At 39.6% G+C, this 24,275-nt stretch overlaps 1 protein-coding gene across 2 annotated transcripts in view; it reads right to left on the bottom strand.

Annotated features, from left to right (window-relative positions):
• PREX1 (phosphatidylinositol-3,4,5-trisphosphate dependent Rac exchange factor 1) overlaps positions 1 to 24,275 on the bottom strand; it is a 123,368-nt gene that overhangs the window by 18,556 nt on the left and 80,537 nt on the right. Inside the window, exons 9-25 of one of the 2 annotated variants that reach the window (XM_058814926.1) lie at positions 23,855 to 24,004; positions 22,687 to 22,834; positions 21,712 to 21,812; positions 21,164 to 21,267; positions 20,433 to 20,482; positions 16,315 to 16,390; positions 13,976 to 14,048; positions 12,560 to 12,702; positions 10,772 to 10,864; positions 8,494 to 8,642; positions 7,516 to 7,601; positions 5,825 to 5,961; positions 5,209 to 5,380; positions 3,782 to 3,969; positions 2,869 to 3,030; positions 2,091 to 2,301; positions 651 to 912 (exon numbers count right to left, since the gene is read on the bottom strand). In XM_058814926.1, coding sequence (XP_058670909.1) covers positions 651 to 912; positions 2,091 to 2,301; positions 2,869 to 3,030; positions 3,782 to 3,969; positions 5,209 to 5,380; positions 5,825 to 5,961; positions 7,516 to 7,601; positions 8,494 to 8,642; positions 10,772 to 10,864; positions 12,560 to 12,702; positions 13,976 to 14,048; positions 16,315 to 16,390; positions 20,433 to 20,482; positions 21,164 to 21,267; positions 21,712 to 21,812; positions 22,687 to 22,834; positions 23,855 to 24,004 — 2,305 coding nt within the window. The remainder of the gene's footprint in view (positions 1 to 650; positions 913 to 2,090; positions 2,302 to 2,868; positions 3,031 to 3,781; positions 3,970 to 5,208; positions 5,381 to 5,824; positions 5,962 to 7,515; positions 7,602 to 8,493; positions 8,643 to 10,771; positions 10,865 to 12,559; positions 12,703 to 13,975; positions 14,049 to 16,314; positions 16,391 to 20,432; positions 20,483 to 21,163; positions 21,268 to 21,711; positions 21,813 to 22,686; positions 22,835 to 23,854; positions 24,005 to 24,275) is intronic. The other variant, XM_058814927.1, reaches the window with a different exon arrangement.

The following is a 24,275-nucleotide window of genomic DNA, read 5'->3' as shown; positions in this document are numbered from 1 at the left end:
CTGAGCTAACACAAAACCAAGGCCTTTTCTGCCCCTCGTAGAGCCACACTGGGGAGGGGACTGGGATGTGTGGGAAGACTGGGAAGAGACACAGCCAGGACAGGTGACCCCAGCTGACCCAAGGGGTATTCCAGATTGTGTGACACCATGCTCAGCATATAAAGTGGGTGGAAAAGGAGGAAAGAAGGGCTATTTGGAGTGATGGTGTTTGTCTTTCCAAGTCACCACTGCACAGGATGGGACCCTACTCTCCTGAAGGTGGCTGAACACCTGCCTGCCCACGGGAAGCAGTGAATGAATCCCTGGTTTTGCTTTGTTTGCATGCACCTTTTGCTTCAGCTGTTGAACTGTCTTCATTTCAACCCTTATTTCTGCCTTAAGACAGACAAAATCTCAAAGGCTCTTGACAACACATAGATTCTTATTTTGGAATATACAGTAAGCAAAACAGTGGCATCAAATTCAGATAGACTTTTAGAAGCAAAAGACAGTAATACAAACACTAGTGGATCTGCCCAGGAGTAGAAACAAACAGCGGCAGGTCTGAAGAGGCAGACAGCTGGGGCTGACAACACAATGTGCTTTTGGAGATTACTGCCTCAATATTATAAGGATTTCTTTCCCCAGTTCATATAGGATTTTGTACTCACTTATTTATCTGAATGACATACTGCTTCATTTCCTTCACCGCAATGTCTAGTTTGTTAAAAAGATGCAAGTAGGAGTCCTGCATCTCCCAATCTTCCTGTTTCAGCAGAAAACTGAGTCCCCTTTCTTCCCAAATTGTTCCTCCATTCTGCTGGCCAAAGCTACCATCAAGATCTCCATCTTCTGGGGCTGGACATCTCCAAGATGGTGCAGCCATAGTGGTGATGCAATGTTGAGTATATGAGACTGGATTTAAGGTACCTACTAAACATTAAAGGATCTAGTTAGTAGGCTCTCACAACTTTCTCCACTCCATCCTAGTGATGATCATTTAGGATAAGTGGAGTTCTGACAGGAAAAACTAAAATTTCACTGAACTGTTTTATATAATGACATTATATGACAAAATCATTCTGGAAAAATACCCAGAGAAGTTGGGCTTTTTTTCCTGTCATGCTAACAAGATATTTTGAATTTACTGCAATTCAGAAACTGGCTAGATTATGGAAGTAAAGATCTATGTTCACATGTATACTCATACAGAAAACTTAGAAGCTCTCTAAAAGCATTTGTTGAGAAGTTAATGAATTTGGTTTCTCAGGAATCAGTCTATGCTATTATTCAAGCTCTACAGACATTTACACTTACACACACACATACATATAAAGGAGTAGGATTCTGTCCTTACAGAAGATAAATTAAGTATTTTTCATTTAGAATTGCTGACAGTTTTGGTGCAGCACTTTGCTACCTACCTTAGCTTATATTAAAAATCCTACTGCCCAAGCAAGCAGGGGTCCTTTACAAACCTCAATTTGAATAGTCAATGCCATTGCTCAGAAAGTTGGTTAGTCTATAGTTCCCTCTTCCAAACATTCCTGCACTCTGACCGTCACAAGGCAATGAATCAGAAGCATATTAAGTCAGATCATGATTAAAAAAAATGCTGGATATAAATAACCAGACTGTAGGAGAAATGCTGCACAGCAGCAATTTATCAGATAACAAGATCCCCTGACACAGTAGAGACTTTCAACTCCACTGCATGGAATTTACTTAGTAATGAGAGTAGAAAGCAGCACTACAATGTGATTGACTTCAGTTTTCCCCCTGAATGAAGCACTAGCACTGCCATCAGCCCCTGGTCACTTTTGGTCAGCAAGTCACCTCTACTAAGGGCAACAGCACCCTGGCCACGTAACAACCATGAGATCATGCCCAAACAGTTCATCTAGCAAAAAAATGGCACCTGAAGCTCCTCTATGCTTGAAGCCATTACTTCTTCACAACACAAGAAGGTTGCCATTTAACTATAAATTTTAACAAGAAAGGGTACTGGCAAGACTATGTTTCCTTGGAACTTGTATTTGACCTTGCTGAGCAGTGGAAACAACTAGCCTTTTAAACAGATGAAATCAGTATGATTGGAAGTTAATTATCACCTTGCTCTGGATCAAGACCAATAATAGAAGGTTTCCGTCCAATGCGAATACTGAACGATCTCCCTGCTGAGGTAGTGCTTTTGGGGTATGACACCTCCATGAGGTTAATATGGCAGTTGGTGGGGCAGAAATCCAGGCTGTTGAGGGAATGAGGTTCCATAACAGCTTGTTTGAAGGCTGGGCTCACCTTTGTTTTCAATTCATCTGCAAACTGGGAGAAATAAAGTAGGTGTGTGCTACTGCACCTTCAAAAAAATTTGAAGCAATACAGACAATTCTTTTCTCTTCCTGCCGCCTACTCCAGAAATCCAGGAATTCAGATTTCTGCTGCAGCTGGAATAACACATTTTAAAAAAGCTCATAAAACAACAAAGGAAAGCAGTTAGCTATACCTCCTAGCACTCTCTTTTCAAGCAGCTCAGGTAACTGCACAAAAAAAGCACATGCTCTTTGTTTGTTTACATCATGATACACTGTAGTTACATTCATGTTAAATAAGACATTCATCAATCCATTCTGATATTTATTCATTAATACAGTGGAAATTAATCTGCAATAATATGTCTTAACTCACAGCTCTGACAAGCAGAAAGGAGTGATTTACAGACAAGGTATTTTCACTCAAAACTTGCAATTTCAATAACTTGCAGAACTGTTCTCATGCTTCCAGGATACCCACCTCAGAAACAGTTTGGATTCATTAATAAAGAATACTAAGACCCACTTAACACAATGAAGTATTGTTTCAAGACTTCACCAATAACTAGTACTGTTGTACCTCTTGGTAGCTTGTGAGCCTCCTGCTAATGCTTTCCAGCTTAGTGTCACAGATTTGCCGGAATTCATACTGGGGCATGGTGGCCACAGCACTGCTTAGGGATATGAGCCTTTCGCAGTTCCTTACGAAATGACTGTCCTCTGCGGCAAAGGCCTCTAAAATCTAAACAAAAAGACAGGATGTCAATGGCATGAGTCCTGGCAGGGAGGGAAAATACAGTTCTCTTCCACTCAGTGAGAGGTAAAGTCCCATGGTTGAATAAAGCTGCCTCCAGAACAAGCTGCCTTTATTACTGCTTGAGAACCACTAATGTGTCTAATAGTCAGAGTCATCTACCATTCCTTAAAAATGTTTAGAATCAAGGAAGTGGATCCAAATATCCACTGCCCAAGTTACCTGCTCTAGCATGCTTCCATGGGACATAACAACAACGTTACTGGGATGTGACAAACTGTCGCTATTAGCTCGTTTTTGTCAGAGATGACCAAGCCACTCAGCAGTCTCTGCTGCTTTCCAGTAGCAGCAGTTCTACCCAATTCCTGTAGCAACCCATCCAGCTTCTCAGGTGGGAAAAAGTTGCTTGATTTTCTTGCAAGGTAAAGCAAATTCCTGCCTGAAAAGATTGATCTTAAATATCAGCTGAGTGTATGCTACCAGGTAGATAAAAGCAAGAATTCTACAGCTGAGGGCTCCCCTCCATCTCCTCAACAGCTGAAGTCCTGGAAGTACTTGCTGATTACTCATACCAAACAAGCTATTGTAACTCATTCTAATGAATAAAACTCTAAGCAGGGCTGAGAAGACCAATGTGAACCTCAACTGAAGTGCCAAGCCCACAGAGGCCTATAATGAGCTATATTATTGGTTTCCCATTCTGTTTAGGCAAAAGCTGACCATGTGTGGTTTTCCGTACCTTCGCGGTGAGAATGAAGCAACCTTTTGGTTCCACAATTTTCTCCAGGACAAAGGATTTGATCCCTGCACTGCTAACATATTCATATACCACCCCGTGCTCCAGGTGGGTGTTATCCACAGTGAGGCTGATGAGCGGGGTTTCTTCTCCAATGACCAGCGGAGAAATTACAGTCTGTGGTGTCTGGGCTGGAACCAAAGTAAGTCATTAGACACGTCTGGCAGCACATGTGAACAGAGGCCTGCCCAGACAAGAGAAACCTGCTGAGAAGAATATTGAATGCAGAGACACATTGGCTCAAAGAATGTCTTGAGCTAAGTGCTGCTGGAGACTGAGAGAATATTCTTAGGAAGACACTCGCTGTTGGCCATTAATGGAGACAGTGACAAAATTTTAGATAATACACATGCTCCAATCCCCATTCTGATGTTCTTCCATGTATGCGTGCACATATCCACGCTCAGGACACTACTTCTAGTTCTGTTCACGGATCCTAGCAGAAGCTTATAAGGGAAGGGAAATATGTAATCTCTGAGTCCTGTTGTCTGCAGCAACTCTCTGGAAGACTGACGTGTGAGGCAGGGACATGGTGAGGAGAAAACATTTTTTAGACAAAGCAGTTCTACTGTCACTAGAGACCAGATTCAAGTTCCAGTCAAACTGAGATTTGCCAGGGAGCTGCTCACACACTTCTACCACGGCACAGCTCCAGCTGTTCCACTGCTGGAACACTCTGTGACAGTGAAATTACCAGCATCACCAGACCATACATGGGATCCACACACACGTGCATCTGTTCCCAGAGAAGTTGCCAATGGCATTCAGAGAGTCCTGTCTCAGTCCTTTGGATTAAATTTTGCTTTAGTAGTCTCCCTTAACATCTACTTTTCTGAATAAGCCCTCAACATGAAAGTAGACCTGTTTTTTGAGCTATGCTTTCAAAAGTTGGAGGAAATTCACCCATACCTTTTCCTGAAACAGTGGCAACATGCCTTGAAGACTTACTCCAGATCAGAGTAATTTAACATCCTAATTTTTAATCAAAAATAACAGAAAATGTGGATTATTTTAGGTGGAGTTACTTGCAGATGTCCCCTCTCCATCAGCTACTGCTCATAAATGCATGGTTTGCAGGGGCTACCAAAAAGATTCTAAAAATGCTGACTATCTTCATTCCCATAACTGGCTGTCTTGTAGAGAACAGAGAGTCAAAGGTGCATGATTTCTATGTGCATCTCAATTTTTTCTTCCCCTGAATAAACTGCAGCAAAGAAATATGTCCTCTGGCAGACCTCATTCAATTACAAAGCTTTGCTAAGACAAGAGATATTCTACAATAATAATTATACCTTATATTTCTACTGTGGTTTTCCTTCTGAAAGCCCATGAATTGTCCCTAGGTTTTCTTCCCCCATGAGAACTTTTACCTGATTCCTGTTGGCTGCTTTGAAGGGGCTCCAGTTCTGCATGTCCTTCTAGTGCAGAGTTGTCTCTGCTGGAGCCCAGGCGACTGCCATTCAAACATGCAGGGGATGCTGCTTGCTGAACTCTGTCCTCTTCAGCATCTTCATGTGTTCTGTACACCCACTGGTACAACCCCTTTCAAGAGACATAGGCTTCAGCTAGGACCTCAAAATGCCCAATCTCCAAATATTTGGACTATAGAGGTGAATCTAGCCATCAATTCTGTGTCTTCTAAGTAGGCTGAAATACCAACATTACCCCAGGTTTTCTCTGAACTTCAGAGAACATAAAATTTAGATCAATAGCTGGGTAAACTTCCATGGTTAGTAACAGTTAATAATTTTCAGTACTGTATGCATGAAATGGCTTTCATATTATTTGTAGGTGTTTTGCAACTATGGGAAAATGGAATCAGCCCCCCTCAGTGATAGCAGGACCCTGGCATAACAGCAAACCAGTCAAAACAAACATGTAGACATTCTTTTTCTGACTATTTAGTGAGCATAAAAACACAGGAACAGAGGAGGGCAGAAGAAAGGTGGGAATTAATGTACTTCCTTTGAGGCTGTGTGTTCATACCAGTGCTTCCTGCTGCCTGATCCTATAGGCTGTGAAGTGCTCCAGAACTTCCTTGTAATTTCCATGTGTTGCATTATTCCCATTAACTTTCAAAATACACTGCCCTGGATGAAGGCCTACGGCTGCAGCCTCAGAACCTGAAAATTAACAGGAGAGAAGTTAAACAGAAATGCCATCTGCCTATGGATGAGAATACTGGAAAGTTTGCAGAAGCTTTCCGGTTAGAAAAAGTAAGAAGAGCTGGGTCAGTCCTGTCATGCCTTTGCTACTATTCAGAGAGCTTTGTTGTGTAAGGATAACATCATGTGTCTATCCTTCATGTTTTCAGCAGTGCTGGCAAAAACAGCCATCTCCTAGGTCTAAATGTATTCATGCTAGAAATTTCCATTTCTGTGGGAAATTGTTTGGGATTCTTATATGGGTCTCTTTTAGCCTTATGGTTACATTAGCTATGGTCTTGTTTAAGTACAAACTGTTGTATTTTTTCCAGCCTCTTGCACCTGGAAGACAGAACACTTGCATGTTACACAATTTGCTACACAAAAAGACTACGATGTCAAACGTAACTATTCTTTTCCAGGCAAAATCCGGAAAAAGAACAATGTTCCTAGCTGCAACTTCCAGCTTGCACTCCAAACAGTGAAAAAGTGGTTGCAGGTGCTGCTATAAAATGGTGTAATAAATGTGTGTCCCTGGGAACACCATCTGTGGGTGCTGCCAAACTAACTGCACTCAGCTGGAGATACTCATTTGTTCTGAAGGAAGGAACTGGTGTATGTCTAAAAGGTTGTATTTTCTGCATCTGCTTAACATGAAGGTTAAAGCTGTGCTTTGCTTGTAGCTAAAGGCAAATATGCCAGGCACAGAAGTAGAAAATATCTCTGTCAAATTGTATTTTCTCCTTTTAAAAAGATCAAGGTGAGCCTTTTGCCTCTTATACTGGCAATTTGTAGCAATATATCCTGTGTAAGGGAGAAGTAGTCTCCAAGTATTATGTCATACTTTGTGATGTCCAGATTGTGTTACAGCTTGTCTACCAACCTGCTGATCCTACAACACCTTCAGAACCCAGACCCAAATTGTGGATGACTACAGGTAAAAACATTGAGGAAGCCACAGACAGCATGACCCTTCAACTTTTTCTCAACCATCTCAGTTTTACGGGCTTTTTTTCCCCTGTGGCTGTTAAGCTTTACCTTAGTAGCTTCAGAAGAAACAAGGGAAGGGTCACTAAGCAAGTCCATTTCTAGCTTGCAAGAGCTAAAGTGAAAGTGCCTTCTAAAGAGTCCATGGTACTGTGCATTGCAGCATTCAAATTTCTTCCACTGTGGAATTAAACTATTCCTTGTATTGTGTTGATGGGATTAGAGACCCAACACTCAGTTCAAAAGAATGATACCATTTGTCTTAGAATCTATTTAGGTGATAAGCAGTTTGAGGCAGAAAATCTCTTTTGAGGCAGGATATCTGTTCTATGGTTATGTGAATGTGATTCTTGTCTGTTACAGGTTCCTGTCACTATGGTCACTAAATGTATCAGGATTTGTACAGAACAAGCCAGACAATGAAACCTGGATGTATCTTTGTTGAAATATATATATACACACACACAAATACCCACACTTTATATACACACGTCTATCTATTCAGCTGTACTCCCAGCTTAACTGTATCACAGAGTTTCTACTTACCTCTCCCTACTGCGTGAACGTATGGTGGTGCTGCTCCCCGGATCTGAAAGCAAAGCGCTCCAGGACAATCTGGGATTTTAATAATCCTGAAGGTAAATAATGGAGAAGAGAAAGCATGGTTTTCATTTAGGCTGCCAGAGCTCTGGGCAGTTCCTAACAGCATCTTTCCTTAGCATTCACAAGTGGGTTTGGATGAAAGCAAGCATCCACAGCGTTTACAAATAAATAACAAATAAACAGACCTGAAGAAATATACTCCATCTTCAATCTCCAAGGCAGATATGAGATTCTATTTGTTAATTAAAATTTGGCACTTCTTAATTTATTACATCTTTAAGTGAATAAACATTTGACAGAGACTTTCTAAGGCATTTATATTCACTTCCATTTCTGTGCAAACTTCAGTGCAGCTGTGCTGACCTATACCAGCAGAGGATTTTTTCCCACTAAAAAAATTTAAAAAAACAAAACAGACTGGACAAGACATTCTGGACTAGAATTCAGCAACAAATGTTCACTGAGATTTTCAGTTCTATGGATTACAGACGCTAACAATACACAAGACACTAACAGAGCCAACTCTCATTATAAGAAACAATAATAGACTGAAAAACTGTAAGGGCTGATATTAGTAGTCTCATCAAAAAATAAGCCAAGCTTCAATGAGTGGAAATTGTTTTCCCATGCACATAATAGAGTATGAGAATCTTCACACCTGAGTTCAACTTTGTTTGTAGACAAGGAAACCAAAAGTCATCTGTAGTATAAAGAGAACACAGGCCTACCTCTCCTAGCAGCCCAAGAGTCATCACTAAAAACAAGCCGTGACACTTGTACCTCTCATTTCTGTCATGCTTTCCTATTGAGTGGCTTCTGCACAGCAAAGTGTTTACACAGGTTTCACTACAACTCTAGAAGTACTACTTAGTAACTGACATTTCTCAATAATCTTTTCTCTCTGGCCATTTTGGCACTTACTCCTTTGCTTTGGTGGCTACCAGAAGCCTAAGTGGCCTTCGTGAGCAGAAGGACTGGGATAAGATTGTTTCCACTTCAGCAAATGGGCGTAGGAATACTAAATCCTCATTGATGGAATATATCTTTCTTCCTGCTTGCAGGCCAGCCATCTGCAAAGGGAACAAACACCACAGAGCACTTTGGATCACTGGCAGCAACACTGAAAGCTCAGGCTCCAATGTTCAACTGTTCCCTACTTATGGACATTTCTTGGATTACTTTCACAGGGAATACCCTATAAGTAGTGTTGGTTCATCAAGTCACTTGTCACTCCCCCTTAAAGTTTTCTGCACTTACAGAAGAAAAAGATATTTCGCCAGTATCTTTAGAAATATGTCACTCTACAGATGTACCTTAGTTTGCAATGGATATATCTTACTACTTTTCTGCTACAAATTTTAAACGGACTATTAAAATAGGAGACTATAAAAAAACAAGGGGTGGGGGGACACAATTGAAAGCTAGGGTCCCATGACAGAGTTGCTGTGATACCCAGTGAGACACAGAAGTTTGACCTCCCAAACCCTGGGCACAGGAGCTGTGGGCAGTTTTCAGCCATCAGCCTTGCAAAACCAACCTATAGCCAGTCAGCAAATGTAACCTGGTTTGAAGTGGTGATAAGAACTGTCTCTGCTTTAAGTGAAGTACTAGCTCTTCATTAGCTTAAAAAGCCATTAGATTTTGACTTCAATCCCTAGGTTTTGCACCCAACTTTAGTTATTTGGCAATGGTCACAGATGCAATGACAAGACTGAGATGCCCTACTGTGCCCACTGGACAATAGCCTCAAACATACCCCTTGATGATCTCTACCAGTTAAAATGTAACATAGCAACATTTGGACTAGGTATTAGGTATCAAGGAAACAGTAAAAAAATTATTAAACCTTCCAGATTATAATTGCTTTATATAATTTCAAGGTTCAGCAGTTGAGGTTCCTCCTAAATGTGGCAAACCCTTTTCTATTCTGCCTGGAATCCACTGACAAGTTTCTTGACTTGAAAAAGGAGGTCCACACAGTACTAGTCTCACAGAGACTCTGGCTCAGGAAGATGCAGATTTAGTTCTTTGATGGACCAGTATTATTAGATCAAATTCAAAAGACGGGCTCATGGTCAAAGACTATCTTGAAAGATCAAGAAAAAGATTCCTTAGAAAATGGTGTGCTGCCATTTTCCTCAAACACAATAGATCTGTAGGCTATTCCCCAAGCTTCCAGCCAAAAAAAGGGCAGAGGATTATCTGGCAGGCAATGGTTCAAAGCACAGGTTTAGATTAATAACATTTTTGGTCAACCTGTGTTGATTTTGAGCACTAGATAAAGCACAAGTTTGGTTTCTTTGGTGACCAAAAATGAAACGAGAATCAGGAATACTGAAATAATTTCATTCTAACACCCAACTTCAGTTCAGAATTCCTTCCCATGTGACATTTTCAATTTGCTAAAACCAATCCATCCACTTCAGCTATTTCCATTAAGCAAGTAATCCAGGAGTTATTTGTAGTCCAAGGAGTAACCAAAAAATTTTAATGCTGACATTCAAAAATTCTGTAATAGTTAATTAAAAGTTAATTAATAGTTAATTAAAAGTCCAGGACTTTTAATTAGAAGCTCTGTCTTGTGTGCAAATGTGAAACCCTTGACAAGTCATTTAGTCCTCTCTTATCTTCAGCAATGTAGCTGTGCCTTATTTTGGTAAATGGAAGATGACATTCTGTCCTTCACATAAGAATTCTGCAGGGCTAAATGGGTGATTAAGAAATACTCAGATCCTAGGACATTTGGGCCATCTATGTGCTTCAAAGAAACAAAGCAAATATATTCTGTAGAACTCCTAAAAAATACCATAGAGAGAAATGACTGCATGCTTTTTAAGGGAAAACACATATCTAAAAATACAGCTTCCATTGAAATAAACCTGTTTCCCCATTAAACATCTTTGCTATCCCAAAAGAATGTTACTTTCCTTCCCTCCTTAAATGAAAGTTGCTAAGGAACCTGAGGTAAGCTGTCATCACACAGATACTGCTCTCATCCTACCACTTACCAATAATTCAAGTCCCCCAGTAATGCCAAAACACTTATCAATTTACAGAAACAGCTTATTACCAGGAATTGTAGAAGACAGCCCTCTTCTATTAGCTGCCTTTAAAGGAAACAGATTTTAAAAGGATGGTTTGTAACTTTTCTAAGTATTGAAACATTCTTAGATACCAAAATAAGAATGTGAAGTCCTACCTCGGCAGAAGACTCTCGTCGAACTGACTTCACCACAATTGCTTTGTTCTTTTCTTCTATGTCAAATCCATAGTCATCTTCTTCTGGTAAAATCTTAAACAGAGCACAATATTTACACAAATTTATGCCTCATAAATATGGAGTTCACAGAAAAGGTGAAGACTGGAGATGAGAAATTAGACTTTTCACTACAAGCCACAATTGATCTGGACTTCTGTTTTAAGATGGAAAGTGACTACCAGATCATTTGGTCTGATTGCCTACAAAACATGATCCATAAAATTTAATCTTAGTCATTTCTGCATAGATCACTTAATATATATTAAAGTAGATTTTCCAGAGTTGCTCAGGTATGATCTGCAGTCTTTAAGAATTGAAAAATCTATTCCCACCCTTGAGAGTTTTTTCCAATGGTTAATCAACTATTCTTTTAGAAACTGCATTTGATTTTAACTCCTAGCCCTTCATCCTTCAACAGATCTTTCACTTCTGGATTACGGAATTCATCATTATTCAGTATTTTCCATTGGTGAATGTACTACAGATTGAGTGCAGTTATTTGTTTATTTTTCAGAATACATCCCACCTACCTGATAATGAATGATCTGAGTGCTTCTCAGCTATCAGTTTCACACAAAATGCAGATCTCAGGCCCACCTTTTATAGATCTAACTACACACTACATAGTTCTAGAGCATAATGGCAGTCTGATGGCTAAAATTCTATCTAATGATAGGACAATTGCTGACATCCATAAGACAGGCACATAGGCTTTGTGTAAGGGAAAAAACACCAACTCCATACCTTGTGCTCAGTTTGCACCTTACATGGTAGACAGAAGTCTTCCTAATTCTTGCTCCTGAATTTCTGCTTCCTCTTGTTTGCACTGAGGTCATACAGACCCACCTTATACATATTCTTTAAAATCATATCAATCGCGACAAATACACATTTCATTCATCCTTTTCTAGTAGTTTATTAACAACAGTAAAAAGCTTAATAACTCACTTCCTATTACTGAAAAATAAACAGAGCCTAGCTACTGGCAAATGGACAAGTGGAAAATCTAACTGATAAATATCTTGCATTTGAGTAAACATTATGTATTTAAGAATCATCTGATAAAACAGAACTGATTTAAGAGGAAAAATAAAGCTACTCAATCTAGCATGCCATGGAGGAAAACAAATTACTCAGAATTGTTTCCTTGCTTCTGATGATTTTTGCACTATTATAAATACTGTCGTTTTTCCTTTAAAGTCAATTACATCAGATTATAAAGGTCTTTTAATAGGAAATCGCCTAGAAAAAAAAAATCCAAGAACCAGAATAGTTCTGTCCTGCAGGACCCATACAGTCAAGTTAAAATAGTGCATAGCAAAATTTCTGGGGAAAAATCCTTATCAGGTGATGTTCACATTAGAGGATGCACAAGAAAGTAAAAGGACTAGAAATTAAGTTTGTCAAATTTGGCTATTTTTAAGTATTTTCAGAAACAATGCTAGTAGTGCTTGTTCAACAAAGGACTTTGGAAAATCAGCTAAATTGCTGGTTAGATTTTTTAATGTTGCAAGTGGAATGAGTTTCAGCCCAACACAACATGCAATTTATCACTTCATATTTGAGATTAAATGGAAAATTTCTGGACTACCTCTCCTCTCCAATTTGCACTTTACATTTGAAGGGAGTATTCAGGTTCTTCTGCTGAATTTTAAAAGCATTTGTGAAATAGACATTTAAAAACCTAGAGGCTTTGATATGCCTAACTTCAGCTGCCATATTTCTTACCAGAAGATTCTTTCCCAGGATGTTTTCCACAAGCTTGAAGTCATTACGCAATTGTTTGCTCTTGGAACTGGTGCCCTCCATCTCCTCATCAGCATAAAAGCGGAAATACAAGGATTCATCCTTAAATTCACTTTTCTCCAGGACTGAAAATTAGATATATGAAATATATATGCATTTACATGGAGAAAAAAAGAGAGAAACAGATGAGAAAGTTAAAGGAAATTCTAAATATTTCCCCCATCTTTGCAAAACACAGACCTTGATGCATCTCTATCAGCCAGTTCCTCAGCTCTGTATTTTTAAGCTAATTCTGTGTTTTAGGACAAGAATTTTCCTGACAGTGCATAGTAGCTCATAACATGATGTGACTTCCCTGGCATGCAGAACTTACATAAAATGCTAAAGAACCTCTTGGAAGGAAGATGCTACTCAAGCCTCATGCTCCTTTCCCACATCCAAATGAATATTAAAAAACTATAAAAGGAGCAAGGATGGGTAAAGGGGCAGTTTAAAACGTAAAGTGTTCACACAGACTAAGGCTCAACTTTAAAAAAATAATTGAGAGAGAAACGAGATCTACAAAATTCTAGAAGGCATGAAAATGTTCTTTACCAGTTTTTCAAATACGAGACCTGGGGCCTTCAAATAAAAGCAGCAAGTGATGAGCAACTCCTACATTCAACATGTACTTATGCAAAGGTCTTCCTTGACAAAGAACGTAATAAATGCCATAAGTTTGCACGGGCTCAGAACAGACCAATTTCTTTAAAAAAGGCCCCAACTATTCTTACATTGTTATTAACTACTATGAAAGGTCTCTTAATTATGTACAATAATCTGCTCTCAGAAACACTATTTAAATACAGTGAGCAAACGTTACTATGACTCAAACTGAATGTTTCATTTGACAAACTATGTTTACTCTTAGGGCTTGTATGTTCTATTTCATATTGATACAGATGTGATTTGTTTACTTCCCCTGTTTGAGGATGGATGATGTCTAACTTGGCAATTTGGCACTTCAGATTTGGATGCCTCAGCACTGAGGACTGTGTTTGTTATCCAAGAGGCAAGAACTAGCCAATTTTACTTAACAGCTGATATCTTTTGGTGATATTTCAGGACAGCATTTGGCTTGTGCATTGCTCACATGGCTCTGGAAGAGATGCAGTGAAAAAACATGCTCCTTCTAGCTTGTCTAATCCCTTCAGTGCTTCCCATAACTATCAGCAAGCGGCTTCCCTTGGGAAGGCACCAGGCTTAGCCATGTATGAGCTTGAGGACTGTGTTCTAGAAGGACTTGCAGTAAGGCCTGCAAATTGTGTATACAGCATGTATGACACAGCCCAAAATAGCTAATCTGACCGAAGTAAGAGCTCATTTCATTTGCTGGGAAAAGCAAAATTGATTCATTACCATGATGCATGAAGCCGTTATTGCAGAGTCCCACACCCAGTGCGACAGCTTCCTCCCGAGTCTGACAGTCTCCCTAGAAACAAGAGAATAATGTTACACCTCAGACCATTTTCTAAGACAAATTGTTCCCCCTTCCCCAGCTCATGGCTTGCAGCTCTGAAATTAGCAGGATGATCCGTGTAGGGAACAATAGCAAGCCATTAAAACAGGTATCCCATTGCCCAAACATTTTCATTCCTCCAGACAGCATCTCTCCCTCCTACAGCAGCCAGGGGATCAAGGACCAGCACTGGGGAAAAATACCATATTACCTCAATGTAAAGACATTTTATTTGAAATCAGAATGTTTGACTTCAGGACCCATTCGTCACAGACAATAAAACTCCTCCTTTGAAGCTGAGAGATCCTGTCCATATTCAGCTCAAGGGAGAAAAGGCTAAGTATGTGAACTCCAAAGGTCAGACAGGTTAAAACTACAGTTTGCATATATAGCAGATTACAAAGGCTTCTGTTTCTCACTACCTGAAGCCTTGAGCATAGTCATTCAAAACAGGTACCAAGGGTGACTTGCAAATTTACAGACTTCCCTGAAAGAGCAGCCTTAAGCTTTATATCTACAAGTCAGTTAAATACAAGAAATGCCTAGTTTTCTCAATATATCTGCTAATTTGCAGCCACAAGGGAAGACTTGACAAACATGGTTGTACTTTTTAGGCAGACAAGTAAGTTTCAAATAGTGCTGCTAAAAATCAGAAGGCTCCAGTGGTCTTACAAAGATTGTTAACACTGGTCCCTTGATGCGAGATGAGCAAAGGGACATGGGGAATCTGGTGTCTGCTATCTCAGTGAGAGCAGCTGCTCAGCTCATTCCATCAGGGAGGGCACCTGCTGCTTTGGCAACAGGAGCAATTTCAGTGTATTACTTTCAGTCCTATTAAACAAGAAGCTGTATCCTACACCAGTATTACACCTTTTTTGCCCTCTATCTGAAGAACTAGATACCCGAAACCTTTCACAGCAGCTGCAGGCTAGGGTACTGACTTTGTTTTTAGCAAAAACAAAGTGTTTCAAGCACACTCTGATCTTGCCAGCAGCACATCAGTCCAACTTCAAAAGCCACTAAGGACAGCAGTAGTTATTTGTCAAGCAAATCCTGGCAAAGACCATCACTATGGTGTATCAGCATTATTTAAAGACAGGACAGAACAGGATCAGCTCTGGCCATACCACAGCACCACTAGCTTTTGTTAAAGAGGCTGAGAGCAAAAAAGATACAATATTTACAAATTAAAAACTAAATAGTGTTGTCTTGGTAGAAAAGGCATCAAGGCAGTTCTGAAAGAACTGCATGACCATGTAATCACACAAGAAAATAGCTTTAAGAAACCAAAAGTTTAACTTTTATTATGAACTAATTTCAAGTCTTCACAAGTCTTCTCTCATTTTCAACATCCTGTCATGAGACAACGCTTAACACTCACATTGTGTTATTTTATGGGATAAATGGATAGTTTATTTTACAGAGACTGGGATTTAAAAATCCCAATTTACTATTTCAACTGTAAATAAACTGGAGAAGAAATGTCTTCTAATATTACCATCTTAAACCTTTAGCAGTCTATGCTTGTTCTAGGCAACAAAAGCTTTGCATAGGAGGGTCTAAACTAGACTTGGCTACCCCTATGAAGTTAACTTGGCCTCAGAACATTCCCCTAGCAAAACAGCATTCTCTAATTAGAAAATACAGCTTTAGTTTATTCAGCTCGCTAAGTACTTCTAAATGTTATGTAGGTATTTGTCCAAATACAATAAAGGCAGTAATGAAAATCTTCAGAAAATAGAGCCATTTACAATGATCAATCTTGACAAAATGTGTCTCGACCTTTTCATACAGAAACTAGATGTGAAACTTGATACACTAGTTTTGACGTGCTCACTTAGGTTTATTCCATACAGTCTCTCCATTTGAGTCATCAGAATTACAGAAACAGTTTACAGTCAATACCACAGTGAAGAAGCATGTCCAGAGCGCATTACTATTACTCTTATTACTATTGCCACCATTAAATTATTATTACTGCTGTCTAGTTTTGGTAATGATGTGATGTCTGAAGCCCTAATCATGGTAGCTGGTTGCTTTGCGATGTGTAAACCCAGCAATTAAGATGGTCTCAGACCAACACTGTTGATAGCTCCCTGAGAGGAGGAAAGAAAGCAGATGCACACAGACAAAAGCAGCTCCCAAACCACTTTTAAATTTTCCACTGATAAATTGAAAAAGGAAAGTTTTAGGATTATGAAGTGTTTCTTAGCAGAGAGTATCTTACAACTTTTCTTACCTGTGCAATAAGCCAGTCCACTAGTTTACTTGCAGGGATTACTGATTTGTATGTCTTTAGGTGGTAGTCACGGTCTCTAATTAAGAAAAAAGAATTCAGGGAAAATCAGGACAAAAAGACATACATTTCTTTTACACTCTAAACCTATATATACTATTTTGACCTACTACTAATGAGCCATCTTTTCTCTGTAGAAAGTTTTAAACTTCTCTAGCAGCTTGAATTAGGAAGATACTTCAGATCAACACAAAGTAGTGTTACTTAAAATTTCTCTAGATGTTGTTTCAAGCCATCTTCAGGGAGCTCATATTTCCACCAGAGGCAACCAGAAGATTCTTTTCACAGATGTCCTAAGCTGCTGCTGTAACTCAGGTTAGAATACTGCCACCAGCAGTCCCACTAAAAATCACACTTTTCTGGCTGGAAATCATCCAAAATCCATTGATGTCCAGCTTATATCTTTTGGCTCAGTAACAGTCCCATCTATAAGTTTCAATAATACTTTTCTAACATTTACCTATTAATATATTCATAGACAGGGACTCTACACATTCCCTCTGTGCCTCCTTTTTGTGAGGCTCCTGGAATTAGGCAGCTTTTAGTCTATTCTGCCAAGAGAGATTTTACACACTTGTTCAGCTTTCACTTCCTTTAGTAAAATAACACGTAATAGCCAGACATAAATATAATATGCAGTATCCTTTAATGGAATTAGATAATTTCAGTCATGTAAATAAGAAGGGTTGTGTTTAGTTCTTGTAACACAACTGGCACCAGCTCACACCTGGCCCTTGCAGAGAGCAGCACTGTTCCTTCAAGAAGAAAAAGGAACCCTATTGTAACTTGATGCTTTTTGCATTTTTCTTCCATTTTTCTTCTCAAAGACATGGAGATCATTGATGGTTTTTGCCTTTTGTGAAGTATTTCTAAAGAATTTTGATACAAATACAAGAGGCAGATGTGGCTCATGACATTGGGCTCTAACACCTTTCACCTCCAAGGTCACTGGATTTAATCCAGTTTGGAAGATCATAAAAGCAATTTCAAGGCTGTTTACTGGCCCATGTGAACTAAGTTTCATGGTCTTCATACAGTTCCTAGTTCCACATCACAAAAGCCATTACCACAATTAATTTGCATTAATTGGCTCCCTCTCATTGAGAGTCTCAGTAGAGAGGCCAAATGCTGAATGGGTATGAAGAATTAATTCCTCTCTCACCCTTAGGGTGGTCCTTGTATTTGAAGCTTGAGCTCAACTGGCATGACTGTAGAAGGAAGCACAGCCACTGAGGCTGCGTTACAGTCTGGATGGATCTATGAGGCAGACTTTATTCTTCAGTTCTGTCAAATCAGCCTCTTTCATTACCACCACACTATCTGAATCTGCCTTTTCCCTAAAAATAGAATATCCAAACACCATCTAAAACCTGTCCTACCCAAACCTGTTCCTTTTACTAATTATCTAGATACAAGTATGTTGTGACTGGCTTTTGTAAATACATGCAGCAGAAATGCAGAATGCAGGGTGTGAGAAATTAGAAAGAAAAGTGGGACTTCAAGAGCTTGGGAAAAAACCAACAAAACATGACAGCATTTCCAGTAATGTGTCCTCAGAAAAAAAGCTCTCCTCATAGTGCTTACACACAGTTTTCAACTTGTCTCCCAGTAATGCGCTAAACACAGCACAAATCTGTAGGAGTTTTCTGGGCAGATTTCCCCTCTCACACTCTCATCTTGAGAAAGTGTACTTTTGAAATGTCACCACAATAAAGGACAACATTAAAATATTGAGCACTAATGAGTAGGGAGTTCCAGATGAGAAGTAACTCTCAAAATTTTCCTAGTGATGCTGACAGTTTTGATAAGTTGCCATCAATCTTGGTCCAAGACCCAGTCTTTCCCTGCTTGCAGGTCATGTTGGTCAAAATCAACTTTAGTTCACTCTCTTTTCTCACCATTTCAATCTACCCTGAACAGGAGCAGAACATGAAAGACAGATCATTATCCAGAACCATGAACTTCAGGTGAATAGCCAAATATAGAGGTGGGAACCACTGAAATTTTGGCAGAACCTTGCTGCCTTACAGAAACTAGAGGAATAGAATATTCTTCACAGGGTCTAGCCAGCAATGCACTGACATATTGTCCATCACATACATAAGTGGGAATAAGTTCTTTCACCTCACAACTTCCCAGAAGTGCATCAGAGATACATTCAGAATTTTCAAAATGTTTTACTTCTTATACTTCAATCCCCAAAGTAGCATGATTTATTTCCAGTGGTGTACATCATGTCACAGTGACAGGGTGTCAAGATTTAACTTGAGGAAAAACATAAAGGCAAAGACTACTAGAAACTCCAAGGCTTCCAGGGAATAAAACTAAATAGAATTGTATCTCAAGGTTGTCAATAAAACAGTTTTGAATCCGTGATTCCTTCAGATCCCTGTGGCACATGTACCTGCTACTCCAAGCTGCTTTGCCAATTTTCTAGAAGGAAGGTTGCACCAGAAAAGGCAGCATGAGTGAAGGGATCAGCAGTCCTAAGGTGCTAGATAAAGCAGTGATCCAAAGGCACAGCTCAAAGGAATGGCAACGAACTCGGCAAAAGCTATCTTCCTTAGGCTAAGGTGAGGCTTGTCAGAGGCAAGAAGTCATGATAAGAAGACAAAACAAGGACAGCCTGAGAGATTAGGTTTTCTAACACAGCTATAAAAGGAAGAAGGAATAAGAAAGAGAAAAGGCAGGAAGAAGAGCCTGAACATACTGAGAATCAAGTCCATTCAGAAGGATCCTAAATCTTCAGAGAGTCTGGTACCTTTCAATGATTATACACAGTTTGTGTTCACAATGTCACTAGCACAGATCAATCCTGATATGAGAAGCTATCCTAATAGCTTCTCCAGCTGGAAAGCTATTACAAAAATAGCACATCAATAAAACTCCACAAGATGGGCCTAGGGGAGTTATTTTGTCGCTATTGATTCCCTAAAGCATTAGAGTAGGTCCACTTCATTTTGTGGGTACCCTGAGTTCAGGAGCATTTTTTGAACTTCACATCCCATCATTTCTACTCTGCATATGAATTGCCATCTTCGGGGTGAAATGTGCACTTGCAAATACACATGTGCATCTATACAATCATTTTGTCTGTTACTGGCACCATCATGCTTCCCTGCTCTCTCCACACCTTTTGGGATAAGTGAAATCTGTGCCATTGTAGAACAGTTATTCTGGGAAAAAATCCAGAGTTCTAATGATGCAAATTTATGACTTATAAACTGTAACTATCATTGCAGCTCCTTTTAGCATGACAGTGGCCTCTCCAGTGAAAATTCAGTTGTACAACTCGTAGACAAGAGGTCAGTTTTGCTAAATTTGAGAATCCAGCCATCTCCACTAGACATATTTTCTTTCTCATCAGTTTTTTATTTGTAAAAAATTAAGTTCTTCTAAGTGAAAATGCCTAATCTTCCATGCAGTTGTAGAACAACTACAGAGTTCAGGGTGGTTTCCAGTATAGGCCAGAAATGTTCATCTGATGTCACAGTAAGGTGAACAACATCTGAAAATCATCTCCTGGGCTCTGGAAAGAGTTACCTAGCATTTGCAGACTACCTCAATTATTCAGCAGTTATTTATACAGAGCCAAGTTCTTAAGATTCCACACAAAACTTTCAGGGTTTCTTTCAAATTACAGCTTCAGCTTTTATTCTGCTTCAGACTGGCTTTTGCTTGTTTAGGGTGCTCTGAATGACAGAATCCTAGCACCATACTGGAATCTGTTTACATCACTTCAGCATCTGCTGGCATTTTCTATAACCCAAATAATACAGTAACTACAATCCCCACCACATGGGGCACCACATCTGCCATGAATCAGAGCCACTGTAACCATACCCAGCTGCTCACTCTCCCTGAATCCCCAGTTCCAACATCCTCTAGCAGCAGCACTGCAACTATAGATCTAAGCTGTGGAGATGCAAGGGCAGTAGAAGAGCCAAGAAAATTCAGAAAATTATTGCTTATAGTAAGAAACAATAAAGATTTCAATAGTAAGGTCATATTTTTAACAAAGCCAGATAATAAATACAAAGGGATCACAAAGGGGAGCTTACTTGACCACTGGAGTATACAGGCAGTGCAGTCGGCAGTACAGCCTCACTCCCTGAAGAATGGAAGACGCAGAGTGTTAGCAGCTTTTTCCTTTTCAAAGAAACATTGACTAGCTAATGCTAACAAAACCTGGACACTGATGTCTCTACTCAGCTGGAATTTTTTATTTATTAGTATTGATATTCAAAACAGCTCCTTTAGTCTCTCTGTCAAACATTCTTCCTTCATTCCTGGCTTTCAACAGCCAGAAATCTGTTTTTACCTCTAATCACCTCCATTCCAACATTTTCTCCATTAATCCTTCCTTATAATTAACCCATTAACCAATGTCCATAAGAAAAAAAACAAATTTATTAAAAGGTATGCAGACAAATATGGCATCAACAGAACTCATTTGACAAACAGTTATTAAGAACAGTTAAATATTAATCTTTTCTATCCCCCTGAACCATAATGCCCAGATCTGCAGCAGATGTGTTACCACCTATTGTTTTAAAACATTTTGTTACTCAACTGGGATTGCAATCAGCAGTCTTGGGTGCAGTCACAATTGTATTGGTGTTCATTGCTAAACTCTGCTTCCTCTCCCTAATGTGAATGTCTCCTCTGGCATTAGGATGGACAGCTCAGAACAACACAGATCGACAGCAATGGCAATCTTCCACACAGCAGGTCAATGACATTCAGAGGGAGAGCAAATCACAAGGTTCCAACTAAGAATGATAAAGCAAACCTTGGACACGATGTCTTCCAATTCACTTCTTGGCTTGTATGTTCCATCATCATAGCGAAATCTGTACATCACCTGTTCATTCTTAAACTGGTGCTTATCTGAAACTAAAATATCAGCATGACAATTTAAATTGTCTTTTGTCCCCGCCATGTTCTTTATAGGCCAGTTGGTAAAAACTGGATTTTTAAATTTTTACATCAGATTCAGTTTACGTAAGTCTTTGGAAACAGTCCTAGTGAAGGGAACTGGGAACATCTGACCTTTCTCAATGAGTTTTGAACTAGATGTTGCAAATTCCCACAATAGCTTTCACAGCACTTACAGCCATTTTTGCAGTTGCACAAAACCCTGCGACTCCAAAAGCAGAAGCATGCTGGTGGCAGGAAATTAATCCCAAAAAGCCCTAAACATTTTGAGGATTTGATGGGTATGGCAGCAAAAAGCATTTCAACATCATGTGAACAGTTTCAGTAAGTTTTCTACCCTTATTTCCAGGGCATTACTGAAATCTGGAAATCTGGTTTCTTTTTATGATATGGCACACTCACCATGATGAATGATTCCATTTTCCAAGAGTGCCTGTCCCAGGTTGACCCCTTCCTCTGGTTTGCTTATCTCTCCAATTTCAGTGAGCCAGGATACAAACTCGCTGCAAAGGGGAGCAGAACACACAAACTTAGCTCCAAGTGGCAGCAGGCACTTGCCTCTGTGAGTCATCAGCCAATCACAGGAGACTCTCCTTGGAGCAAGTGTGAAAACTGTTGTAAGGAATGGTACCTCTACCCAGTGGCTTCATTTCCTACATTCCTGGAGGAAATGCTCTGTAGAAGAATTAGCCTCTTCCCATCATTGCCCTAAGCTCACTGACAGTGTGCACACAAAAGGAAAGATGACACAGCTGTATCTATAAGGATAATGCAAATCCTCATCTTATGGACCCAAGATGTCCACAGAGACTCTTCTGCTTCCTCACGTGTCATCCTTCAGAATTAGTTTGTCATTATTTTGTAATATCTAGCTGAATCAAAGAGGTTTTTTCCAGCCAATGAAGCCCTATACTTCTAACAAACATATCAGGTCATATGATGCACAAAATTTCATTGGTGCCTGTTACACTGACAAACAAGAAACTTCTACATACAATCCTGAGGCTTGGACAGTTCACTGGGTTTAAGTATCACCTGGAAAGCATTTTCTTGTATACCAAAGAGAGTCCAGGTTAGGCCACCCACAGCCTGGAGCTTGTGGGAGTTTAAGGTAGTTTTCTTACTCCTTCTGATGATCTGAAGCAGCTATTATGACTTACTGTAAAACAGAGTGAGCTGCCACACTATTCAGCCTGGGTATGGTGTGAAACAAAAATCAATTATTATTTTTTAATAAATCATGACTGTAATGGGGCTTATGGTCCTTGTAATTAAGCTGCATCAAAGCACATCTGATCTGTGCCACAATGACATTCCCAGAAATTCTAGAGTCTATTAACTGATGTGAAAGACCTTTTCAATTCAAATACCACTTACTTGCCAAGAAAGCACTTGGGAACAGTACTTAATTTTCTTCTCCTATCTTTGATAAGGTTCACTTTCTTGCTCATCATCATTTGGTACAGCTTCTCTCCTTTCTCTGCAATCATGACATATGCATCCCTCTCCATTCCCAGTTTCAAACCTGGAATAGAAAGCAGAAACTCCTTCAGATCTTTAAGATCAAACAAAATGTTTCCTTGAAGTCAAAAGCTGAGGCCAAACAGCAAAAAATTGCAGAAACACAAAAATTTTACTGACTTATTTTCCATTTAAAGGGGAAATTACGTATTTTTTTTTATCTGTGTACAAAACAGTCATTGTTAAGTTTAGTACCACTAAGATGCAGCTTTTCTTCCACATTTTAAAAAGCAGCTTTAAACTTAGGGTTGTATCATACCACACAAAACAGAATGGATTACAGAACCTGAAGAAAGTCCAAAGCAAGATGAGCATGGGTCAGGGCAATCCCAAGCACAAATACAGGCTGGGAGAATGGACTGAAAGCAGCCCTGGAGAGAAACACTTATAGGTGCAGGTGGATGAAAAGTTGGACATGACCCAGCCACATGCACTGCCACACAGAAATCCCCCCCCATGGGCTGGCTGATTCACCAGTGTGAGCAGCAGGGGAGGGGGGTTCTCTTTAGATTTGCAAATTGCTTTAGGAGGACAGCATTCGCAAAAACTGTTTTGGTGCTGTAGATGCTTTATGTGTTCTAGCCTGAACATGTCATTTTCGGGATATGTTACTCTAGAACTTGCAAATCTGGGCAACTCTGGAGTCCAAAAGAGACAAATTTTAGACACCTCCAAGACTAGCTTGAGAACAGGCAGCCTGAAGTGGCCATGCCTAATTTTAGTGGAGATCGACATTAGGCAGAATTTAAGTGATCACTGTAAAGCTAGAGAAAAGGAGAGCTGTACATTTTTTAGGAAGAGAAGTTCATCCTAACTGCTTTATGGTAAGATACTGCAATGAATCAAGAACCTTCTGTGACCTCAGAGCTGTTTCCTAGCTTTTGGAAAACATTAAGGACAGATTTTCATTTTCTCCATGGAAGAAAATGTGTATCCTTTTTTCTTTCTCTCAAATACATTTATGTGCATATACATTTGTCCTACAAGATCATTCAGTGCAGTACAAAATACATCATCCACTTACTCTCTCTCTGCTCCCTTTCCTTGATTATAGCATCCAGCCACTTCTGTTTATCCTCAGCAGTCTTGGCCATACAGACAAACCACTTGTTTTTGGCTGTGTTGTGAATCTTCCAGCCATTTGTCACCGTGTAGCCATTGCTGTGGTAATCTGCTGCAAAAAGTCCAAGCACAAAGCACACAGTGAGCAGGAAGCCTGCTCCTTAAACCAAACCAGTGTGGGACACTTTCAGTAAAATAATCTTCTTAGAAGACCTTGATTCCTGAGGTGTCCCTTACTGACTGCCCATGGAACCAGCTGTACTTACCACTCTGCAAGTACAAGTATCAACAGGCTGTTCAAACTGACTGAATGCTTCAGTCCCAAGTGTGACACTTGCTGATTTCACCTCAGAAGAACTGAAGTCTTTTAAATACAAGGCCAT

Source organism: Ammospiza caudacuta, chromosome 15 (assembly GCF_027887145.1).
Source record: "Ammospiza caudacuta isolate bAmmCau1 chromosome 15, bAmmCau1.pri, whole genome shotgun sequence".
NCBI lineage: Eukaryota > Metazoa > Chordata > Aves > Passeriformes > Passerellidae > Ammospiza > Ammospiza caudacuta.
The sequence above is the reverse complement of the archived record's forward strand: the minus strand, read 5'-3'. Positions and strand labels throughout refer to the sequence as shown.